The sequence below is a fragment of the Sciurus carolinensis genome, chromosome 1, assembly GCF_902686445.1.
Source record: "Sciurus carolinensis chromosome 1, mSciCar1.2, whole genome shotgun sequence".
In the NCBI taxonomy this organism is placed as follows: Eukaryota; Metazoa; Chordata; class Mammalia; order Rodentia; family Sciuridae; genus Sciurus; species Sciurus carolinensis.
The window spans coordinates 189,780,334-189,805,398 of record NC_062213.1 but is presented as its reverse complement, the minus strand read 5'-3'; the positions used below and the strand labels follow the sequence as shown (position 1 = coordinate 189,805,398).

The 25,065-nt window shown below is 48.9% G+C and overlaps 2 protein-coding genes across 6 annotated transcripts in view; both read left to right on the top strand.

Moving 5' to 3' along the window:
* Window positions 1-2,280, top strand: part of Wdtc1 (WD and tetratricopeptide repeats 1) — a 62,340-nt gene extending 60,060 nt beyond the window's left edge. For all 4 annotated transcript variants that reach the window (XM_047557108.1, XM_047557085.1, XM_047557100.1 and 1 more), the window contains one exon: window positions 315-2,280. In XM_047557108.1, the coding sequence (XP_047413064.1) occupies window positions 315-512 (198 nt within the window). In that variant the 3' untranslated portion in view covers window positions 513-2,280. The remainder of the gene's footprint in view (window positions 1-314) is intronic.
* A 9,780-nt stretch (window positions 2,281-12,060) lies between these two features.
* Tmem222 (transmembrane protein 222) lies at window positions 12,061-23,105 on the top strand. 2 transcript variants are annotated; one of them, XM_047527416.1, is made up of 6 exons: window positions 12,061-12,287; window positions 17,276-17,360; window positions 18,717-18,748; window positions 20,472-20,568; window positions 20,657-20,787; window positions 22,151-23,105. In XM_047527416.1, exons 1-6 carry the CDS (start codon window positions 12,094-12,096, stop codon window positions 22,236-22,238), a joined length of 627 nt encoding a protein of 208 aa, XP_047383372.1. In that variant the 5' UTR covers window positions 12,061-12,093; the 3' UTR covers window positions 22,239-23,105. The 2 variants fall into 2 exon arrangements, with proteins under 2 accessions (XP_047383372.1, XP_047383381.1); XM_047527425.1 differs by lacking the exon at window positions 22,151-23,105 and adding an exon at window positions 21,804-22,128.
* The last annotated feature ends 1,960 nt before the right edge of the window (window positions 23,106-25,065 follow it).

Genomic DNA, 25,065 nt, shown 5'->3' with positions numbered 1-25,065 from the left:
CCCGGGATCCAGTCTGTGTGCTCTCCTGACATGGTGTGTCCCCGACGTGCATCCCAGCATGTGCGTGTCCCATACAGATACAGCCCAGTAACGGGGTTTGCCTCATACACACCTGCTGTGTGTTCCCCCATATATATATTCTGGTACATGTGTCCTGCCCCCACACAGGTCTCCAGGTACTGCAGCCCCGCCCTGTGTTGTCCAGTCTGTTTCCCTCCCTGCCACCCCATGCATGTGTCTTGGCTCACGTGCCTCCTTCAGTACCCTGGAGTCCCCCACCCCGGGCGCACTCACACATCCCTCTCCTCCACCAGAGTGAAGACCTCACTGGCCGAGTTGTGGAAGACATGGAGGGTGCTTCTCAGGCCAACCAGCGGCGCATGAATGCGGACCCCTTGGAGGTGATGCTGCTCAACATGGGCTACCGGATCACAGGCCTGAGCAGCGGGGGCGCCGGGGCCTCTGATGATGAGGACAGCTCTGAGGGTCAGGTGCAATGCCGGCCCAGCTAGACACTCCTAGCCTCGGTCCCTAGCCCCATGCTACTGGCTGGACCCTCCTCCCTGAGCAGGAGGCCAGGGGGTTCTGTTTTGGTTTGTCTTCCCACCCACCTCCCCATTTTTTCATTTCCCCTGTTTTGTTTGTTAGTTTGGCGTTGGGGGTGGGGGTTGCTGCAACTTGCTGGCTTTCAGACTCTTGAGCTGATTGTCCCTTGATTGTCCCCAACCCTGAGCAGAAGAGCAGGAGGGGAAACCCCTCCATATGCCACATCTCCTGCTTCCACTTCCATGGAGGGCTCTGGCCTGCCTCAAAACCCTTTCTGCCTCCAGTGGCAGGGCAAGGGCTGACGCTGTCTTCAAGACTGCCCTGCCCTTCAGTTGGCAGCAGAAAGGGGAGTGGAACTGCTGGTGGTAAAGGCCAGCTTGGTCCGTTGCCACTCTTGCTCTCCTGCCTCCAGGGCTCGCTCCCCCGTGGTCTTCAGGGAAGGTTCTGAAGAAGGATGGAGTTCCACCCTCCCTCCACAGCCACCAGTATTAAGGTGGAAGCAAAGGGAAGGATGGGAGCCCTGGAGCGGGCAAGGCCAGGCCACCTGCCCTGGTGGCAGTGGAGCCTCCTTGTCTGCTCCTGGGCACTGGCTTGGGCCCTGAGCCTGCTCACCGTCAGGGGCTCTGCCTTTCCTGAGGGACCTGGCAGGAACTGGGGCACTGCACCATACCCCACCCACCGTGCAGCCACTTCTGCACCATGGCCACTCTCCTCTTGGGCGCTCCTTGGCCTCACTGTGACCTTTTTGCCTGAGCTCCCAGCTGGGCCTACTCTGCTGAGGTGGCGCTTCCTGCTAAGGGCCTGGCTCTGCCCTTTCTGCCCTCCTTCCCACCCCACTGCTGAGCAGCCACAAAGACCAAAGAAGTGATGGCTTCTCTCTGTCCCCTGCTGCTCTGGGGGGAGGTTGGTGGGAAAATGCCTAACTCAGCCCCTCTCTCCTCAGCCCCAAGCTTTACACTGGATGCAGCAGTCACCCCACCACCAAGCCCCGCTCCCTTGCCCCTTTGGCTCCTCTCTCTGGAGCTGCTCTGGGTAGTTGGTTCTCCCCCCTCCTCTCTCCCTCTCCCTTACCCTCGGTGCTTCCTTGGCTCCAGCCCTCCAGCTGCAGCCTCTGGGGAGCAACAGCCTCCCTTCTCTCCCGCCCTCCCTCCCTCCCTCTCCCTCACTCAGCCCCTGTCTCTGCCAGGTGCCTCCTCTCAGTCAGGCTTCAGAGCAGCCCTGGAGACAGGAGGGCCATGTTAAAAGCTTTTTCACAGTTTTAAGAAGACGAGGGGGGTGAGGCTAGTGGTGGGGGGTCTGGCACCATCTCATTGCTTTAATCCCAGCGACACAGGTGGCAGCTTCTTCCCCTTCCTGCCCACCCCAGTCCTGCTTCCCACCCCTCTCTTCTAGCTTGGTAATGAAGTATATTTATTGGTGAAGGAAACAGCTGCTGCTGCTTCTCCTGCTGCTGGGACTTGCTCCCCTGTCTCTTCTCCACGACCTTTCTCAAGCCCGGAGCAGGGAGCAGGAGTGCTGGGGCTGGGCCCTAGGGCACAAGAACCGGACAGGGCCCCTCTGCTTTCCTGTGTTCCAGCCACCTGCCATTTCCTCCCGCCCTGCCTGCCCAGCCTGGGCCCTGCAGTATGGAGGGACACATAAGCCTTACTGTCCTCTGGGGCAGGAGCCGAGCCTTTTGTTGCTCCGCTCCCAGGAGAGTGAGGGCGACGCGATTGATTAAACCGTTTTGTTCTAGCTGTGGCTGGTGCATTTGTGGGGTGCAATGGGTCTTGGGACAAAAGTAAGGGTGCCTCCTCTCTGTGGCTCCATGACTTTGAGCAACCACTGCTCCAGCAGGCAGAATGAGGCCTGCCTTATAGGGCCACTGTGAGCTGGGCCCATTCAGCCCAGCAGGGCCCAGCACAAAGCCCAGCACTGGTGACTGCAGTTTGCAGTAATCAGTTTTCACTCTCTGGCTTTCTTTTCTGAAAAATAAGGGGCTTGGAGTCTTAGTGGTTTTTCAAACTTTTAAAGCCAAAATTCAAATATTCAAATGAGAAATATACAGTTCATACTGTGACCCAAGAAATACATGCATACTTGTGTATATGTATGTGTGTATTGTGTATGTGTATATAAACACATTAATATCTCACATACACACACAAATATGCATATGTGTTTGTGTGTGTGTGTGTGTGTGTGTGTGTATAATGAGCCAAAAAGTTTTACTTACCCTTGCTACAGGCAATTTGCTCTATTTACCTTTCTATTTTGTTAGGGAAAAAATACTGGTTGTAATCCACTAAATTGATTTCAAAACCTGCAAGGTTTTTGTTTTTGTTTTTGTTTCTGTTTCAGTTTTATGTGTTCTGGATTATCAGATGATTTCTCAGACCAGAGGATTCCGAACTGTCTCAGTTCACAGCACCATTAACAGCCCAGTAACGTTTTCATGGAACCCCTAAGTCAAAAGAAATACCTATCAGTTCAATTTATTAATAGTCAAGCCCAAATCGCTTAACACATGTTTATGTCCTAACAAGTTAGTTGCTACTTAAAAAATAGTATACATAATATTCTTAAATAACTGCAATTACTAATGGGATCTGTGCACCTGTTGGGCACCACACAAGTTTTTGTGTCAAACCTTCTCATCAGAACAGACCCTATCATCCATGTTTCCTATTCCTCATTTCATTAGCTTTTTCTTTTCTTTTTTGTTGTTTTTATTTTCTACTGGGGATTGAATCCAGGGACACTTAACTACTGAGCCATATCCCCAGCCCTTTTTATTCTTATCTTGAGACAGGGTCTTCTAAATTGCCAAGGCTGGCTTTGACCTTGTTGTTATCCCCCTGCTGCAGCCTTCAGTGTGGTATTGGCAAAAGAATAGAGACCAATGGAATGACTAAGAATCCAGAAATTGACCCACACAAAGGAGCAAGGCAATTCAATAGAGAAGGACTATCCTTTCTCAGCAAATAATGCTGGAACAACTGGACATCCACATGCAAAAGAGCTCACAAAAATGAACTCATGATGTATAATATAAAACAGGGGCTGGGGTTGTGGCTCAGTCGTGGAACGCCTGCCTAGCATGTGTGAGGCCCTGGGTTCCATCCTCAGCACCACATAAAAATAAAGGTATTGTGTCCACCTACAACTAAAAATATATTTTTAAAAAAACATAAAACACAAAAGTATAAAACTCCTAGAAAATAATAAGCTAGATGACCTTGAATCTGGTAATAAGCTTTTAGATACAACACCAAAAGCACAATCCATGAAAGAAAGATTCACAAGTTGGACTTCATTCAAATTAAAACTTCTCAGCAAAAGACACTGTTAAGAGAATGAAAAGACAAGCCAAGGACTCTGTAGAAATATTTCCAAAACACATATCAGGTAAAGGTCTTGAATCTAAAATATACAAAGAACTCCCAAAGCTCAACAGTTTGAAAACCTAACTTGAAAATGGGCATAAGATCTGAACAAGCTAGGTGCTATGGCACACACATAATCCCAGCTACTTGGAAGGCTGAGACAAGAGGATGGTAAATTCAAGACCAGCCTCAGCAACTTAGACCCTGTCTCAAAATAAAAAAGGGCCAGTAAAGTGCCTCTGGGTTAAATTCCCAGTACAAAAAAAAAAAGAACAGATTCCTCACCAACGATGATAGCATATGAAAAGGCATTCAACATTATGTCATTAGGAAATTGCAAATTAAAACAATGAGCTGGGGACAGTGGCTCACATTGGTAATGTCAGCTCCTTAGGGAAGCTGAGACAGGAGGATCACAAGTTTAAGGTCAGCCTGGGCAACTTAGCAAGATTCTGTCTTAAACACAAAAAACAGCTGGGATGTAGCCCAGTAGTAGAGCATCCTTGGGTTTAATCCCCAGTACTGCAAATAAAAAAAATTTTAAAAAAAACAGTGAAATAACACTATACAAACTCTTAGAATGGTCCCCCCCAAAAAATGAAAGAAAAAATTAATGACGATACTAAATGCTGCCAAGGATGTGGAGCAACAGGAACTCTCATTCATTGCCAGTGGAAATGCAAAATGGTACAGCCACTTTCGAAGACAGTTTGGCAGTTTCTTATGAAGCCAAACATAGTCTTACTATATGATCCAGCTACACTCCCTGGTACTTACCCAAAGGAGTTGAAATCTTATATCCACACAAAAATCTGTACATGAATATTTATAGCATCTTTTTTCTTGATCACCAAAAGCTGGAAGTAACCAAGATGTTCTTCAAAAAATGAATGGATCAACTGGTGCAACCTATAATGGACTATTATTTATGATTAAAAGAAATAGGCTATCAAGACAACAAAAGGTAACAGGAGGTTGACTTGTAGCTTGTAGTGGAGCAGTTAGTTGCCTAGCATGCAGGAGTATCTGGGTTCCATCCCTGTACACACACACACACACACACACACACAATCGCATGGCGTGGGGTGCACAGCTGTAAATTAGGGACTCTGGGAGGCTGAGGCAGGAAGATTGCGACTTCAAGGATAGCCTCAGCAATTCAGCGAGGCCTTAAACAACCTGGTGAGACCCTGTCTCAAAAGATTAAAAGGGCAGGGGATGTAGTTCAGTGGTAAAGTGCCCCTGGAATCAATCCCCAGCACCTGGGAGCAGTAGCAAGGGCCTCCTAGCTACTAGGGAGGCTAAGGTAGAAGAGTCACTTGAACTCAAGAGTTCAAGACCAGCCTGGGCAGCATAGTGAGACTCGCTTCTCCAAAACAAACCAAATACATGATATGGAGGAAACTTAAATGCATCTTGCTTAGTGAATGAAGCCAATCTGAATGTGTGTGTGTATTCTTCGATTTCAATTATATGACTTTCTGGAAAAGGCAAAACTAGAGATTACTAAGATCACTGCTGTTCCATTTTTAAAGCATTGTGCATGTGTGAGTCATCGAAACTCACGGGCCCTGCTGATAGAGAGCTTGGGACTCAGATAAGCCCACACAATGAATGGATAGCAAAACAGACATTAGAAATTGGGACGTCTGTGTTTGTGGTAGGCAAGTGTGACCCCAGAGGCCTGCTGCCAGTCACTTTTCTGAGGAGCGTGCCAAAATGTGGTTGTAGAACTTAAAAGGCACTGAGAAGTTAGCTATCTCAAAGGTTCTCAGCGATAGCTGTGGATCAGAATCACTCAGCATGTTTTGCAAACTTCCCATGCCCTGCACCCAGAGAGTCTGTATTAATTGGTCTGAGGTGGAACCCAGACACCCATCCATTATTCTAAAGCATGCCAGACTCATTCTAATGTGCAGCTAGAACTGAGAACTAGATCAGTGAGAACTAGACCTATCCACACTGTACAAATGTGGACACTGAGTTCCAAAAGGGGGCAAAAAGGGGATAGCTTGCCCCAGGACCTCCAGTGAATGAGAATCTCTGATCTCTGATTCCTAATCCAGTTCTTCTTTTTCTTTCTTTTTTTCCTGGCAGTGGTGGGAAGTCAAACTCAGGGCTTTGCACATAATAGGCTGTAATCTGTTTCTTTAAAAGTAAATTTCTTAGCATTTGTGGAGCTTTGGGTTCAATTTCCAGTGACCCAAGAAAAAAACCACTTTCCTGTAAGTTAGGTCCTGACTACTCTTTGAGCTTCTGTGTACCTGGCATTGAACCATGCACTGGCTTAATGGAAATGCACAGAAGAGACCCCGTCCCTGACCTTCTGGAGACCCCGGATTATCTGGAAGTCGGAGAAAACAAACACTGGGTTGTGAATGATCTCTGAATGGTGGACTTCACTGCGAAACGTGAGTCCTCTCCAGTGCTTCCTGCCACCATTGAGTGCCCCACCACATGCCAGGCTCTGTCAAGCCTAGGGATACAAACACGTCTGGCAGGGAAGGTGGGCAGATGGAAGGCATTCTGATGGGCACATGATGGCAGGCATGTGCCACTCAATGGTTCTACCTCCTGCTCCCACGTATTTCTTTTCCTTAAATAAAAGAGTTCCTGGTCCTAATGAAGCCACAGTTTATACTTATTTTACGTTGACTTATAAATACTAAAACTCGTCAAACTTCATCACCCCAGTGGCCCTAAAACTCTTGGATTCAGAACCCCAACTCTGTCTAATACATGCTTAGATTTCAGTCCAGTCTCTGAACTTCTGAATATATTTCTCATCATGGGTAAAATGGGTATTGCTACCTGCTCTGGTTATCTAACTGCGTTGTAAGGAGGCTCCAAATCATAGTGAGATCACGCACATCAAAGTGCTTTGAAGTAGTTACGTGTTCTGCAGCAGTGAGGTGTGGTTATAAGTGCAACAGGGGCTAGTGCTGAATCTGTGTTTTGACCAGATTCAGGTGGAAGCTGTCAAGCTGCACAAAAGACAAGATCAGATTATTGTTTCTTACTTTAGAGATGAGGAAACTGATGCCCTGACAGGTTCAGCTAATTTCAATGGCATGACAGTCACCAACAGAGCTAAGGTTCAAACACTGGATCAGCTGGCCCACTCCAGAGTCCACATGTCTGACCTTATGCTTTGCTGCCCACCCCAAATTGCATGTTAGATTCCATCCCTATCTGTGCTTTCTACAACCTTAGGTAAGTTTGCCCATCTACACAATGGAGTGAAGAAGGAAGTAGTTTTGTGAACTCTGATGTCTAAAGGGTCAGAGTCAGTCATCAAATGGTACCCTGCATTATGCTGGACCCTTGGGTCCTCCCCTGCAGTCATGAAAAGTTTTGGATTCATGAGGCAGAGAGAGACAGAGACCGGGTCTCACAGAGCCAGAGAGGGTAATGATAGAGCTGAGCAGAAAGACTGCAGAAGAGAAGATACTGCCCTATCCCATGCCTCACACCACGTCATGCCCACCAGCTCCACCATCCTGTAGCTGTGGCAGCACCTGGTTCAGCCCTGTTTCACCATTGTAGGATAAATGGTTGGGTAATTCTTTCCTTCAGGAGACTCTACGGTCAACAAATAACTCTAGAAACATTCTCTATCCAGATATCCTGCTGACTACAGTGACCAGTAGATCCAGTTAGTCTTCTTTCTCAAGGAGTTCACAGTCTCTTGGGGGAGACAGACATGTAAACAACTAATGCTAATGCAAGTACACATGAATATTCAATAGGTGGAAACAGCCTTCGTGCTCTGGGAGCAAAGAGGGAGCATTTGCCTGAAACCTTGAACATGGTATGGAAGAGGCGGGGAAGGACATCCTCAATTAAGGAACGGTGTAAGCAAAGGCGTGTGGTACAAAGTGCAGGGCTTGCTCTCTGAAGGGCAAATAGGCCAGGGAGGTTAGCGCCAAGCAAGTTGGAGGGGGACAGAGATGAGCCTGGAAAGGAAATTTGGGACCAGCCTGTGGGGAACCCTGAATACCAGGATGAGCCAGATGCCCTGAGAGAGGAGGTGAGTGAGCCCTGGGGACCACTATATGGGTCCAATTGAGGGGGTGCCCTGACTCCCAAGACAGAAGTGTCCAAAGCTCACCCTTCAAACAAGCAGCATCTCTCTCTCAAAGATTTACCAGCTTAACAGTTCCCTCTTTGCCATCTTTCTCTCCCCCAGCCAGCCCAGTAAGTGGATCCAGATGGTCATTCCTATTTTCGGTTGGTATACGTGTTGAGGGAGGGAAAGCTCTGAACCCTATCAATCCTGACCCAAGCTCTCTGGGTAAGAGGAGCTTCTTCCAGGCCCCTGCTGTGATCCTCTGAGCCTGGAAGGCAGTTTTAGTCTTTGATGGAGGTTTCCCATCTGTCTATGGGTGAAAAGGGAAGCAGAAGCAGAGGAAGCAAGGGCGCAGGCCAGGGAGGCTGTCACATTGGGTGAGAACCAAGGTGATGTATGTGAGAGCAGGGACCCTGTGGATGGGTTATGGTAGAGGATGAGCCTGGGAGAGACCCCAGGAGGGTCAGAGAAGGAGCTGTTTCTTCCTCCAGCTACCTGAACCTCATTCCCCTGCTTCTGCACCTGCGCAGGCCAAAGGGAGGATGATGCGGGCCTTAGGGAAGGGAGCGAGGCTCTGATCAGAACTGCCACCTAAGCTCTGTGCCCACTAACTCCAGGAGCCCCTTAGAAAGTTTCAGAGCATGAAGTGATAGCAGGTGATGAACTAGGTTCCTGCCCTCATGTGATGGCAGCCTATAAGATTTTGCCATTTTTTAAGATTAATGAATACTTATTAAACAGATATCATGTGCTTACCACTCTACGAGAAGTGAACAAACCAAATATACTCTGCCCTGGAGGAGTTTCCAGTGGGGAAGGCGAACAGTACAAATGTGCTATAAAGGAAAGGAATTTCCAAAGGAGATTAGGAAGGACTTTCTAATTCTGATTGGGAGATCACAGACCAGCTCTCAGAAAGTGACATTTAACGGACTTGAAGAATGGAAGTTATCAAGTCTGAGTGGGTAGGAAGCGCCTTTCAGGTGGAGGGGAACTGTGTGCGAAGTCCCTGGATATGAAAGAACATGACCCATAAAAGGAACTGAAAAAATGGCAGAGTAGCTGCAGCATAAGGAACAAGTAAGAAAGGGGCATGGTCAGATGGTGCAGGACTTTGTAAACCAGGGTAGAATACTGTGCTTTATACTAATTGCAATGGGAAGGCATTGAAAGTTGTCAAATTAAATGTGATATGTTGGTTAATACTGTTACAGAGCTGGGGCTTTCCAGGAAACTGAGGCAACGTAAAGACCTCCCTTCGAATCCCCATTCTTTCAATTAAGTTAGAAAAATTTTAGCCATGTCACTCAAATAACAGGAATGAATTTATTGAAGGGAGAGGAAAAGGGAAAGGGAACATTCTCAATGGAGAGAGTGGGTTCTCAGAGAGGAGAGGGACAATGTGCCTGTCCTACACTCCAGTTTTATTGGGGATCCCAGAGAAGTTTCCAGAGAGTCTGCCCAGGTCCACCTCTTGACTTTTTAAAAATGTTCTTTTTTAGTTATACATGACAGTAGAATGTATTTGACATGTTATACATACATGGAGTATAACTTCCCACTCTTGTGGTTGCACGTGATGTGGAGTTACACTGGTTGTGTATTCATATGTGAACGTAGGAAAGTTATGTCCCATTCATTCTACTGTCTTTCCTATTCTCTTCACCCCCATTCCCTTCATTCCCCTTTCTCTATTCCAATGAACTTCTAACCTTCCCTCCCACCCCGCTTCTTGTGTGTTAGCATCCACATATCAGAGAGAACATTCGGTCTTTGTTTTTCTCGGACTGGTTTATTTCACTTAGCATGATAGTCTCCGGTTCCACCCATCTACTGGCAAATGCCACAATTTAATTTTTCTTTACGACTGAGTAATATTCCATTGTGTATATATACCACATTTTATTTATCCATTCATCTGTGGAAGGGCACCTAAGTTGGTTCCACAGCTTAGCTATTATGAATTGAGCCACTATAAACATTGATGTGGCAGTGTCATTATAGTATGCTGATTTTAAGCCCTTTGGGTATATGCTGAAGAGTGGATAACTGGGTCAAATGGTGGTTCCATTGCAAGTTTTCTGCACCTCAATTTTTGACTGACAGGAAAATGACATCCGACTTTTAAGTCCCCACTGCCATGGCAACTCTAGGTAACTTTGGCCCATGCTGACCGGTTCTAATTGGATTCTTAACCATACATTCTTATAGGTTTTATGGTTTGGAGGGACTATCCTTATCTCCCAGAGTTTCAGGATCTGGTGACAAAAGTGGCCCTCTTCAGGGTGACTTGGGTTCCTCTTATCAACATTATTTGGGGCCTGCATTTCTCCTGCAGCTAACAGGCAATTTGCTGAGGAATGTGAAATATCCTGTACACTTAAGTCAGGTAGGGCTGCAGGTAAATTGCTTCTTGGAAAAGAAAGCATGTGGGGGTCCCTTTTATAGTAGTCTCTTAACCTCATATTCCCACCATTCACACCAGTCTCTCCCCTAACGGTACTACCAAATTCGTGGCAAACCATCTGTACAAATGTTCAAGGGGCACATGGATAACAATGATAGCAGAGGGATTTCAAGGCACAGATCTTCTTTGGGGCCTGTGGTCCAAAGAGATTAGGTAACTACAGTGACCTGATGGAGAAGTAAAGTAATTTATTCATCCAACAACCCTATACTGCACACCTAATCTATCCTGTGCCCTGTGCCTCTCTTCAAGCATCACGTTCTTCACAAAGGGTCATTGGACAGGGCAAACATGCTCAAACAATTTTTAGTGGATTAGAATAACTTCCAGCTGTGATACCTGTGAAGTCTTTAGAAAACATCTGTTTGTTCAATAAATCAATAAACATTGAGTAGGCATCTGCTCTGTACCAGGAGCTGTAGTAGCTACTCAAGTCAAGATCCTTAAGATTCCATAGCAGAGACAGACATACCAAAATACATTAAAGCCAGGCACGGTGGTACATGCCCATAATTTCAGTAACCTGGGAGGCTGAGACAGGAGGATCACAAGTTCAAGGCCAGTCTCAGCAATTTAGCAAGACCCTGTCCCAAAATAAAAAATAAAAAAGGGCTGTGGATGTTTTTTAGTGTTAAAGCATCCCTGGGTTCAATCCTCAGCCCGTTTTTTAAAAAAATCATTAAAGCATTACGGTCTCAAAATAGAACAGCAGGTTTTCCCTAGATTAGCAGGGAGGGAGAGTAATTCAGTGGGACAAAGACCTTCCCAAAAAGTGTGGCTCCCACCTTCCTGAATGGATTTGTTCCTTTAGCTTGATTTTTAGTGGCTGCCTTCCTTCTTGTCTTCCACACGACCCCTCCCCAGCAGATTTCATTTCCTGTGTCTATCCTGGCATCCCTCTAAATCTAAGACTCTGAGACTGAAGCCTGGCCTCTCGGTAGCACTGGGCGTGATCTCGGACAGTTGCTTAAGTTCCCAGCTGTAAAATGAGGCCTGCGGTTCACTCCAGCCAGGATGACATTCACACTCTCCTGCACACGGTGCTCCTCCAGGCCTTCCTTTCTTTACATGGCTGCATCCATCCCCCTCCCCCGTGCCACCTGGCAAACATCAGGGCTCAGCTCAAATACCTCCAGGCAGGCCTCCCCTGCTCACACACAGTTCTGTCTGACCTTCCCTTACACTACCATTACCTCGTGAAAAGCCATAGCAGGAAACGGGCAAAGGGGAGAGAAAGGTTGAAGTCGAGGCCCCTCCCCTCCCCTCCAGAGCCCGTTGCTCATTTGTACAATAAGAAAAACACCTAAATGTGCACGTCTAGTCGGTTTAAGGGCATAAGGCACAATGTCAAGCGCGTGGCCACTACGACGTGCTCTGGACAGCCTGCACCACACCTCTCAGGAGCCTCAGCGCACTGAACTAGGGACCGTCGCGGGGCTCCGCGCTCGACTGCCGGCTGCCTGAGGGCAGCGTGGGCGCACCAGCGCAGCGGCTGCGCGGGCCGAGAGGCGAGGCTGGCCGGGCCCAGAGGGACGTGGCTCCAATTCCCGGGGGAAGGCCAAGGGCCGCGGACCCCACCTCCAGGAAGTGACGCCACCGCGACCAGCCGCGCCGAGCAGGGCCGGCCGGAGCGGGGCGAGCGTAGCATGGCGGAAGCGGAAGGGAGTTCTCCGCTCCTGTTGCCGCCGCCACCGCCCCCTCCCGGGATGGCGGAAGTGGAGGCGCAGACGGCGGCCGAGACGGACATGAAGCAGTACCACTGCTCCAGCGGCGTCACCATGGACGTGGAGCGGAGCCGCTTCCCCTACTGCGTGGTATGGACGCCCATCCCGGTGCTCACGTGAGTCTCCTTCAGCGTCCGCCGGGGGATGGAGAGGGCCCAGAGAGAGCCGGCGCCCTCGCGGTGTCCTCCCGCGGGTGTCCCCGCCCCCGACACGCAGCAAGCCCTCCCGCAGGGACTGGCCCGCGTTCCTCACCCCTCCTCACCCAGTCCGCAGAACCCTGCCACCCGCGCGCTGCCCGTTTCCGCTGATAGTTGGGACGCGCGCCCTGCCCTGGTTGCACCTGGTCTCGACCGGGAGGAAAACAAATGTAGACAGGCGGGAAGGGCCAGGGGACTGGGAGGCTCGAGAGCTGCGGGCGCACAGAAGAGGGGCCCCTAACTTGGTCCGAAGAGACGTCTTCATTCATTTACGGGTTTATACACTCATTGAGCAAATGCTTATTGATCCCTTGCAGTACCAAGACATCCTGCTGCGTCTGGAAGCAACAGTGCGAGTTTGGCTGGGGCCACACCGGCTCCTGGGAGGTCACATGGGAAGGGGCCACTAGAGATCTTACCATCTCAGTTGCAAAGCAGGTGCAGGTCCCAGGGTGTCTGCCTCCCAGAGGAAGGTTCTGTGTATAGCCTTTGTCAGGGCAGAGGCAGGTGCACAGCTGCTGCTTGCTGCCCTCACACTTCAGCTGGTAACAACTGCTCCTCCAAATGCCAGTTTGCCAAGCCCTTTCGCTCACATTTTCCATGAATTTCACAGCCACTTACTAAGGTAGGAACTATCTTCTTCCATGGTAAAGCTAAGCTTCTAGCATAGTCTTGGTTAAGTTCCTACCCCACAAGCAGAGGCTTTCAAAACTCAGTTTTCTGACTGTATAACTTGTTATCTTTCAGGTACATCTTACCACCTTTCACCCAATGAAACAGCTTTCTTTCCTCTATCAGAAATAGCCAAGTGGTGATTCTGGACCAGGGATCATTTTTGACTTTACATGTTGCTTATGTGCTACATCCTAAAGTGTCCTTAACATTTATAATAAAATACTTGAATTGTTTTGTTTTCAAATGCTTCTACATTTAAGAGCATCCAAATCTGAGTCCTTCACAAATAAGTTTTTAAAGAACATGTTCATTAATCATTCATTCGACATTTAACACATTTACTAAGTGACTGCTGTGTGCCCAGATAGTTCTAGGTGGTAAGAAAACACAATGGTGAATAAAGCAAATGCAGTGTTTGTTCTTGTAGACTGTTAGTCCTGATGGAAGGAGTAGATGGCAAACAAGAGAACTTCTGATAGTGATGAGTGCTATGAAGAAAATAAAATATTAATGTGAAAGTAACTGGACAGGATATTCAGGGAACCTCTTGGTTTTGTTAAAGCCTATCATATTATCCTAAGTTTTCTCTCAACTTATTTTCAAAAACACTATCTGTGCATGGTATTCTGCAGAGAACTGATGGCAACATGAGGTGGAGGTACCATGGTCCCCAGTCATCTGAGCCAGAAGCAGTTCACATGCCAGTTGTATTCAGACTTGTCTACAGGTGTTCATAAATCCAAGATGAGTAAGATAGTCATGTGCCCGTCAAAGAACTCACACTGCCTTCAGAGGACTCACCCTACAACAGAAGGGGGAAAGAGAGAGAGAGAGAGAGAGAGAGAGTGTTAAACTAACATTTGTAATACATTGCAGTGTTGTTGTTAAGCGTGCAGAGCTAGATTTGGCACAAGGAACTGTCATGTGTCTTTGCCTTTGGAGGGGAGATCAGAGGAGGAAATTAAGTCAGTCAGTACTCATCCTAGATCTTAATCAAAACTGAACACCACTCTTTTTTTTTTTTTTTTAATATTTGGTGCTTCTTTTGTTTTTGTTTTGCAGATCAAATCCATGGCTTTTCTCATGCTGGGCAAGAGCTGTACCACTGAGTATCTCCCCAGCCCTCCACTCTTTTTTTCTAATTGGCACATAGCATTACACATATTTATGGGTTATAGTGTGACACTTCAGTACCTGTTTAAAATATGTAATGATCATGTCATGGTAGTTGGCATATCCATCAACCTCAGGCATTTATCATTTCTTTTTGTTGAGAACATTCAGAATCCTCTCCACTAGCTATTTTGAAATATACAAATTGTGAACTGTAGTTACCGTACTGAACTATATATATATATATATATATATATATATATATATATATAGTTTATATATATATTAATATATATATATTAATAATATAATATATATTAATATATATATATATATAAAACATTAGAAGTTATTCCTCCAATCCAATTGTATCCTCTCCATTTTTTTTCCCCTGGCAAGGCTGAGGATTGAACCCAGGGTCTCGTATATGCTGGGCAAACACTGAGTTTACATTCCTGACCCTTTTTATTTTTTATTCTAAGGCAGATTATAAGTTGCTGAGGGTCTTACTAATTGACAAGACTGGCCTTGAACTTATGATTCTTGGCCACCTGAGTAGCTGGGATTATAGGTGGGCACTACTGCTTCTGGATCGCCTGTGCTCTTCCCCCTTGCCTTTGGTGCTGGTGATTGAACCGGGGGCACTTTACCATTGAGCCACATCCCTTTTTATTTTTTATTTTGACACAGGGCCTCACCAAGTTGCTGAGTCTGGACTTGAACTTGTGGTCCTTCTCTTACACTTTAAATTCAGGGCATTTATTGATCATTTAGTCAGATATTTAGTGAGTTGCAGTTATGTGCCAGGCACTGCCCTAGGGGGTACTATAGTAAACATGACAAAATCCTTCTTCTCATGGAGCTTAAGTTCCAGTGGAGAGAGAGTCAAGGTCCAAGTAGTCAAGATAATTACCAGTAGTCATGCACGGATGTTGTGAAGAAAACACATCAGAGTAATGGCTCTTGGATGTGTAACTACTATAGAAGGCATAATTCAGGGAAGACCTCCAGAGTCTTGAAACTCTGCCCAGTCTTCCCTTATAAAGATAGCTTGAATCCATCTGCCACTCACCACCCCACCCCTGATTCTTTAGTCAGGGTCATCATCATCTGCAGCTGGAATTACAGCATTAGCCTCTGAACTGGCCTCCCTCCTGGCCTCCTTGCTCTCCCCTCCTGTTCTTCACACACAGGCCACACTTTCTGCTTTGGGGATTTCTGCCAGTAGATGTCCTGTCCTTTCATAGGTCAAGGTTAAAAGTCATCTCTGTGAACCTGCTGACTCTGCCCCAGCCTCAGTTCCGTGTAATTGCTTCCTTGACTGCATCTGTCCAGGGTTTGCTGCCACCTCCCTAGCAGGGTGCTTTGTGCTCATGCTCAGGCAGCCTTGAGACCAGGACCTGGCTGCTGGCCCTGTGATACCTGGTTTAGCTGGGTCATTGTCTGCAGCACTCAGACCTTGTAGGGCCATGGTTCTCAGGCAGTAGACTTATCTGGAGTTCTCTGTGTTACATATTGAGGTACACTTGAGATTTGCTTTTTTAAAAAGGCGTATGGCAGCTGTGCATGGTGGCACATGCCTGTAGTCCTAGATACTCGGGAGACTTGAAACTGAGATTGCTTCAGCCCAGGAGTTAGAGGTGAGTCTGGCCAACACAACAAGACCCTGTCTCAAAAAATAAAATAAAATAAATAAAATGATTTGAGCTTTTAAGCTGGGCATGGTGGCACAATCTGTAATCCTAGCTACTTGGGACATTGAGGTAGGAAGGCACAATTGAGGCACAATTTTGAGGTCAGTATGGGCAGTTTAGCAAGACACTGTCTCGAAATAATAAAAAGTGAGCTGGGGATATAGTTCACTTCATAGAGTACTTGCCTGTCAAGCTGAAGGCTCTGGGTTCAATCCCCTGCATTGCAAAGATAGATAGATTAGATAAGATAGATAGGGCTAGGGAATGTGGGGAGGTGACTCAGTGGTAGAGCACATGCCTGGTATGCACCAGGTCTGGGTTCAATCTACAACACCACACACACACAAAAAAAAAAAAGACAAAAAAAACCAAAAAACACACTAGACTTTTGGTTCCTGGGGCATACCATGTTTTGTCCTGATCTCTACCTTTGCACATTTGTTCATCATTTCCTTAGAGAAGCCTTCCTTGAACCACCCCCATACACTCACAGATTGATTTAAATGCCCACCCCACTCTTTAACTTTCTTATTGAGGTATTACTCGAATGCAATAAGATGCATAGACCTTAAGTATGTAGCTCAGTGAATCTGTATATGTCCACATCATTTCACTGCCATAGAGAGCATTTCCAGGGCCCTTTGTGACCCTCCCAGACAGTTCTGCAGAGATAACCCTTCTTTGACCTCTAGCCATAGTAGAGTTTTGCCATCTCTTGAATTTTATATAACTCTACTACTCTACTGTTTTACTGATTTTACTATTGTTGAACATTTGGATTATTTCCAGTTATTTTTCTGTCAACTTTATTGAGATAAAACTCAACTTTATTGAGATAATTTTTATGCAGTAAAAGGCACACATTTTAATAGTTCAATGAGGTTTTGTTTTTGTTTATTGCATTACTGGGGATGGAACCTAGGACCATGCACATTCTAGGCAGGTACTTTACCACTCAGCTATAGCCCTGAGTTCAGTGAATTTTGACAGACATTTTTGGCTATTTTAAATAAAGGTGCTAGGAACATTCTGTACATGGCCTTGGTAGGCACTAGCACTCATTCCTGTTGGGTGTTTATTCAGAAGTGGACCTGCTAAGGCATAGGGTACAGTGTCCAACTGGTTTTCAAAGCGAAGGAAACCATTCACACTCCCCTGGTGATGAGTGAGGTTGCTCTTCATCCTCGCCTGCACTCTCTGTTATTGTGCTTATGGGTGGAGACCTGTGGTGAGGGTACACGGCCACCCGTTGTGCTGTTGATTAGTTACCCCTCCTCTGTGCTCCCCCTGCTCCTCTGGACCACCCTCACAGGCACACATCACATGACATTATATTCACATGCTCCCACTGGCTACAGATCTCCAGCATGCAACTGGCTGAAAATCCCCTAAGCTCTGTCTCTTTCCTGTCCTTTTTCCTCATAGGTGGTTTTTCCCCATCATTGGCCACATGGGCATCTGCACATCCACAGGAGTCATTCGGGACTTTGCTGGCCCTTATTTTGTCTCGGTGAGTTCCCATTCTGTCCTTCCCTGGAGGGTCCCAAGGCTTGCATGGAAGGCTGGCCTGTCCTGCCTGCAGGCAGGCTTCCTATCTCCCCAAATCCAGGAAGATGCAGATAACGTGCATCCCTTGGCCCTAGCCCTCACCAGTATCACCTTTCCCCCTTCTCTTACCTCCAGGACAGGCCAGGAGGGCAGTGTGGCCAGAAGGATTCTTAAGTAACTGACCCATTCCTTTGCCCCTGCCCCTGGGGTACCAAGCCATGGGTAAGGGTTAGAGGCAAGAGTGGAGTCAGACCATCCAGGAGCCACATCTCTGGACCTTCAGAAGGTGGGAGCCAAGGTGGGGAGATAGGGGAGGCTGAAATGGTTCCTGGGTTGGGATGACTAGAATAGACCAGCCCTGTTCTGTTCCCTGTGGTCTAGTCCCTGGAGATGGATGAAGACTGGTCCAGTGGGCTAGCTCCAGATGAACATGTGTCATCTGCCTGTATCTAGGTATCAGGGATAGGAATGAAGGAGATATTGGTGGCATCAGCCTGTTTATATTAATAGTTGTCATGATTTTTTTTTTTTTTTTTTTTTTTTTTTTTTTTTTTTTTGTGGTGGTGGTGGTGGTACTGGGGATTGAACCCAGGGTGTTCTACCACTGATCTACATCCCCAGCCCTTTTTTTATTTTTTATTTTGAGACAGGGTCTCGCTAAGTTGCCCAGGCTGGCCTTGAATTTGTGATCCTCCTGCCTCAGCCTCCCGAGTCACTAGGATTACAGGTGTGCACCACAATATCTTAATACAACAAGGCCAACCCCTTTGCACTTAAAAATACTTTCACTGTCATATATTTTTATCATAATTCTGCCTCAACCAGCTCTTTGATCAGTAGCAGCTCCCTGATTCTGAAACCAGACTGTCCCTGTGTAACTTGTCTACCCCACGTCTTACACGGTGAGCTTAGGTCTTTGTTCTAGTGTCTCCCTCTTTGGAAGCCTTTCTAGGCCCAGCAGCCCTCATTCTGCTGTGAATGCATGATGCTACCAGGCGTAGGTGGCTCCACGTGAGCTGTCATGGTTGCGTCAGGAGCACAGAGGGCTGGTGTTCACACCATAAAGGAAACTGACAAGAGAACTTAGAGAAAATGATGCCATAGAATGCACGATTCCTTGGGTATCACACTCCCTCCTTCCCACAGAAAAGCCACTGTTGGCACTTCAGATATCATGCCAGCCCCCTAGAAGGCCTGCACCCCACTTTTGCCCACCCCTGACATACCCTGAAGTCATTGCACTTCAGCCACTGACCCAGGTTTGTTATATGGCCTGGATGTAGGTTCCCCACTGACCTCTGCTCTTGTCCCTCAACAGGAAGACAACATGGCCTTTGGAAAGCCTGCCAAGTAAGTGATGAACACCTGTGCAACTGGCCTGGGGCAGGTTGCTCCTGCCCAGAGCAGCAGGCCAGGCCCTTTGGGGCACAGCAGGAGGACCAGGTGTGGAGGGGAGGGACAGCCAGGGTCAACCCAGGCAGAGCAGCCCTGTATCAAGCACCTACTGTGTCATTCCCTGGCTGGGCCTTTACCTGTAGACCATCCAGGCCTTGCCTCAGCTCTGCAAGGTTGTGCTTTCCATTCCATGGCAAAGGTTGAGGAAAGGGAAGGGACATGGTGAAGATCACACAGGAAGGCAGAACCAGGCTCACAGCCAGAGCTGTCTCCCTCTATCCTGAACTCCTGCCCCTTGGGAGCAAACAGGTCATTTAAGGTATAAGGGAGGCATTGTTTGGGTGCTGCTGCTAGGTTCTGCTTAGAGGTAGTAAAGGTTCAGATGCTTTGGGAAAGAAGCTGGTTTAGTCGGGGGCTTCTGATCTTCATTTTTTTCATCTTGGGTACTTGCCACAGCTCCGGGCCTGGCGATGATGCCTCAGTCCTCAGGACCCTCAAAACAACAGCAGGTACCCTATGGCCCAAGGGTACCCAGGAGAGGTGGAGGCAGAGAAGGAGCTGATGTCACAAAGCAGAGGCAGTTTGGAGGCAGCCTAAGCCGAGCTCCCTAACCCTACTCGGGTTTCCTCAGGCAGCTGGAAATATGGTACAGGAGTCTCTGGGCTGGTGTTTGCTGCTAGGCTGCTTTTTGAAGACTGTGTGTTGTTTTATTTTTTCAAAGACAGTTTTAAAGGGCATCCTTTTCCCATAGGAGTTCCCAAGTGGCCCCAAACCAGGCCACCATGGCACTGTGTATAAGCTCCCCAACAAGCCGTAGAAGGGGAGACTTGGGGAGAATGCTTGCTTGTGGGTAAACTCCTGAGTGTTCAAGTCTCTGCGTGACATGGCCCCCATTGCATTTCCTACCTCACCAGCCAGCATTCCATCACCCCATTTTTCTTCTGAATCTTTCAGTCGTGCTTAGTCACTTAATTTCTGGGACACGCTGCACAGTTTCTGCCTGTCACTTTGTTCAAGCTCTCCCCTCAGTCTACAGGGCCTACCTCCCCATTCTGTGCTCGGTGACTTCTCTTAGACTAGACTTGGGTGTCATTTCCAGAAAACCATATCACACCCCCTCTCTTCATCCATTAGGTTACCATGACAAAATACCATCAAGTGGGTGCCTCACAAACCACAGAAATGTATTTCTCACATCTCTGGAGACTGGGAAAGCTAAGGTCAAGGTGCTGGTAGATTCATGCCTGCCAAGGGTCCGCAGCACCTTCTTGCTATATTCTCACATGGTGGAAGGGGCAAGGGCTCTCTCTCAGGCCATCCTTACAAGAGTGCTAATCCCATTCAGGGGCGCGATACCCCCGTGACTCAGACACTTCCCAAAGCCCTCACCTCCTAATATTTTTACATTGGGGTTTAGGATTTCTTCATATCAGTGGTTGGGGTGGGGCCAACATCCAAACCATAGTACCCCTCAGCTGAGCTAGTTTCATGTCCTCCCAGGATCCACTATGGTACATGGCACCTCACCCTGTTAGTTATCTGCTACATGACTCTTGCCTAGATCTGGCCTCAGCACCCAGCTCAGAGCCAGGCACAGAGCAGGTTGCAAGAGGACATCACTAGAGCTGAGAGGACACAGGGTGCCAATCCAGTGTCAAGAACCTCCTCTCTCCCTCAGGTACTGGAAGTTGGACCCTGCGCAGGTTTATGCTAGCGGGCCCAATGCCTGGGACACAGCTGTGCATGACGCCTCTGAGGAGTACAAGCACCGCATGGTAAGTGCTGGGACAGCAAGCACTCCTGAGATGAGGACCAGAGTGGGAAGTTCACCCCAGCCCATCTTGACCCATCTTGTACTTCCAGCACAATCTCTGCTGTGACAACTGCCATTCACATGTGGCATTGGCCCTGAACCTGATGCGCTACAACAATAGCACAAACTGGAACATGGTGACCCTCTGCTTCTTCTGCCTGCTCTATGGAAAGTATGTCAGGTGAGCTGCCCTCCCTCTACAAGTTCCCCTGGGCTGCTCTCCAAAGGGTGCCAGCGCGGCTGTGTCTGAAATCCAGTCAGCATGAACAGTTGGAGCCATGAAGTTTCTAGAATGACTAACTGAGTTCCTGGTGGAGAAGGTGACGACTAGCCTGAAATGCAGCTCCATCTGGGTGCCCAGCCTGGTTGTCACTTGCTCCCTGTGAGGCTTTGGGTAGATGCCTTGGCCTCTACACTGCAGCTGGCATTGGTAAGATGGCAGTAATGATTCTGGCTCCTCAGGGAGGCTGTAAGTCTACAGAGACCTGTGCTCGGGCAAAGAAAATAGATCTTCATGGAATGGCTACTCCCACAGGATCTCTTCCTGTACGTCCCTTGTGAAAGGCAGGGTCTTCAGCAGCGAACCCAGTGGTAGCTTAGGTGGGCCTTTGAGGTCACAGTCTTCTGTTCTGTGAGGTCCAAGACACTCTTGCCAGCTCATAGTAAAAATTGAGCTCAGAGAGGTTGAGTGAGTTGCCCATAGTCCCACAGCAGAGCCCAGACTTGGGAGTCAGCACACACTGGAGCTAATCTGGCCTCCTCCCTCCAAGCTTTCCTGTTAGTTGTACTTACATTAAAAGCTTCTGGTTGGGTGTCACTCCTGTCATGCCAGTACCTAGGAGGCTGAGGCAGGAAGATTGCAAGTTTGAGGCCAGTGTCAGCAACTTAGCAGGACTTTGTCTCAAAAACTAAAAAGGACTGGGGGTGTGGCTCAGTGGTAGAGCTCTTGCCTAGCATGTTCAAGCTCTAGGTTCAATCCCCAGTTTTAAAAAAAAAAAAAAAAAAAAAAACTTCTGGAAAGAAGTTTGTTGTTGTTTTGTTTTTTTTCCTATCATGGAAGGTGTTTGAAGGTCCCCTGAGAAGAACTTAACTGTGGTTGCAGAGAGACTGAGGCAGAGCCAGCATTGACCCCAGGTCCCTGACTCCCCTGGCTCCAGCCATATCATTGTGCTAACACTACCCAATCTCCCCTCCCAGTGAGTGCCATCAAGAGAGGCCACTGTGACTTTCATACCCAAAGTGAAACTCCTAGTCTCCTTGCTGGAGGCCTCTCCTCAGAGATAAGTGACTATGGATGGAGCCAGCGAGACCCAAGGCCCAGAGACCACACGCCTCCCTCTTCCAGCGGTGTCTAGGTCTCCACCCGGAGCGCATGGTCCTCCACAGTGGGCACTAGCCAGGTTCCATCCCTTAATTGAGTTTGGGGTGAGGGAGTAGTTCCAGGGGCTCCTTCGGGGTGGCGGTGCTGTCAGGGTTGTAGACAGACGGGCTCAGGGCCGCGTGCCTGCGCGTCTGGCCCTGCCACCTTGCTCTCTCCCTCTCAGCATCGGAGCCTTCGTGAAAACCTGGCTGCCCTTCATCCTCCTCCTTGGCATCATCCTGACCGTCAGCCTGGTCTTCAACCTGCGGTGATAGCTGCCACATGGCCTCAAGTCCACCGGGCTTCCAAGGAGGAAGCCCCTTTTGGTCCCAGATTCTTTCTCCTCACCCACAAAGGCAGGAGTAGCCTGCTCTGTTGGACTTGGGGACTGGGAGGGTGGGTCGAAGGGACTATGAATGAGCGTAGGGCAGGGTTGTCTGCTTGTTGTGTCTCACTGGCTACTCAGAAGCTCCCTGTCCTGTCCCCTCCCCCTGGACTCGTGGCCCTGCCCTTGAAGCACCCTCTGTGTCCACCTGTTGGGAAGACCCTGCCTGTCCTAGAGCTCCTTTGGCCACATCCCAGTGCCCAGTGTGGACAGGGACCCACCAGACAAGGCAGCACCATGACCAGAGGTGGATTAGGATCCTGCCCTCTGCCAGTAGCTCTGGTTCCAAGGTGGGTTAGGGTGTGCTATACCCTGGAGCCTTCCCCTTTGGCCTCTAGAATGTTCCAGAGGGCTGTTTGGGTCCCTCTTTCAGATGTCTGTCAGAAACTGCCCTGGGATGCTGTACCCATCTCCTGGTGCCCTCCAACCCATGCAGTCTCCTCTTCCCCCTTCCCAGGACCTCCCAGCACTTGGGCCCATCTGCCCTGCAGTTTGGGGCCTGGCTAGTGAGGTGAGTGAAGTCGACATGTGCAGAGGGGCCCCTGGAGACCAGGTGATGTAGACCCACGCTTGGTCCCCTTGGGGCCAAAGCCAGTGCCATCAGGGAGCAGGAGACAGGCTGTTTCCTCCCACCTGACTACAGTGCCCCACTTGAAGTTGTCAGAAAAGGCCCTGTGCTGCCACCTCACCCCGCTGCTCCATGGGCTCCTTTGTGAGGGGCTCCCTGGCAGGACAATAAAGAGTTTTGAGTCGAGGTGCCTGTCACTGTTTTCTCCATCTCTGGCCCCCTCACTGTTTACCTGGTTATCTTCTTGGTGTCCCTGGTACCTCTACCCCTGGCAAGAGGTCTAGGTGCCAGCGCCACAGCTAAGTCTGTTCAGTGCCTGGAGCCCACGGGGACGTCAGCCTCCCTCAGGGATCTCCAGGCCGTGGGAATTTCCCACATTCCAGGATCACCATTCCAGGCTCTCTCCTGGAGGCAGGTGAGTATTGAAACCCCTCCTAAATTCTTTGTTGGGATGAGCTTTGTGGGAGGACTGGTGTTAGAACCCAGCAGGATTTTCATGGGGCAGACCAGAGCCCCAGGCTTGTGCCTCAATCGGGCATGCCCAGTTTGGAGTAAGCCAAGAGAATCGGCCAGCCATGTCCGTTGGTCAGATTGCCAGACTTCTGTCCTGACCCCCATGGTCACGTCCCTGGCCTCTCCACATCACCTCCCTCCCTAGCTGCTGCCCTGCGGGCTCCGTGCTCCCCCCATCCTGCAGCGCTCACCCAACTTTGGTCCTTTACTTTCTGAAACCTGTTGAGAAAGCCTGGCTTAAAATCTGCCTGCAGAACTGAGGGTGTAGCTCAGTGGTAAAGCAGTTGCCTAGTATGTGCGAGGCCTGGGTTCTGTCCCCAGCACCTCAAGAAGCAAAAAGAAGCTGCCTCCTCGGCAGATTGAGCTGTGTCACTTCAGATGCACTAGTGAAAGAGTGGTCTGCAGCTTGAGGGTCCTTTGTGCTAATCCAGAGGGTGACCATGAGGGCAAGCACTAGATGCTGGCCCCAAGACCCTGGGTCAGTGACAGCCAGCTCACTCCAGACCCTGCAGTACTGTGGTCCCAAGCCTGGGTCTTGCACTTTGGGGTCCATCTGAGGGGACAGGAAGAATACTGAGGACGGATGTAGCAGAATAGGCTGGGCATGGCAGCATTTGCCTGTAATCCCAGCCACTCAGGAAGCTGAGGCAGGAGGATCACAAGTTCAAGGCCAGCCTGGGCAACTTAGACCCTGCCTTAAAATTTTAAAAAGGACTGGGGATGTGGTCAGTGGTATAGCACTCCTGGGTTTGATCCCCAGTACCAAAAAGAGGGGGAAAAAAAAAAATGCATTGGAAAAAAATTTAAGACCTGCTCCAGCCCAGAGGAAACTAGAATTTGCCTTGGGGAGACAGGACGCAAACAAGCCATAGGAATCTCCACAGGCAGGGCTGGAGATGTAGCTGGTGGTAGAGCGCCTGCCCAGCATGCATGGGGCCCTGGGTTCCACCCCCGCCACCACACATGCACACGCACAACCAGTTAATGAGAGCTCACCACATGCTAGGCCTTGTAATGAAGTACCGGCGTTCCTCATCAGCCCTACCAGGCTACCATTTTACGGGCACAGAAAGGTAAGTGGCATGTTCAAGGTTGCAGAGGCAGGAAGAGGAACCATGGTTCAGACTCTGCAGCCTGGTTCTAGAGCTCCCCGCCCCACCCCAGAAGGTGGCCTTGCTAGAGGCCAAGGAGTGACAGTGGGGAGGGGCTGATTCTCTGGAGGAGTGGTGTGACCAAAAAGAAGGAAGAGTAGGCACTGGCATTAGAAAAGGACGCCTCCTTACCACACCCTGTGAGATGGCTGCTCTTGTCCTGCAGGGTAAGGCTTGCAGTTTGTGTCGATCAAGGCCACATGGGGACCATGAGGTAGAACCCGGATCTGGCCCCTAGGACACTGCCTCTTCCCCAGGGCATTGCCTGGAGACCAGCAGGAGGACAGAGACAGTCTTGCAGGGCGGATGGCTGCCAGAGCCGCAGCAGCTGGGCAGGGAATGCAGAAGGACCAGAGGTGTCGGAAGGACAGAAGACTCTAAGGTTCTAAAGGCATATGTGACAAAGGACAGAGCCAGATGTACCATGGTGATCCCGAGGGTCACACTGAGGAGTTGGACAACCCACAGAAGGGACAGTCTAT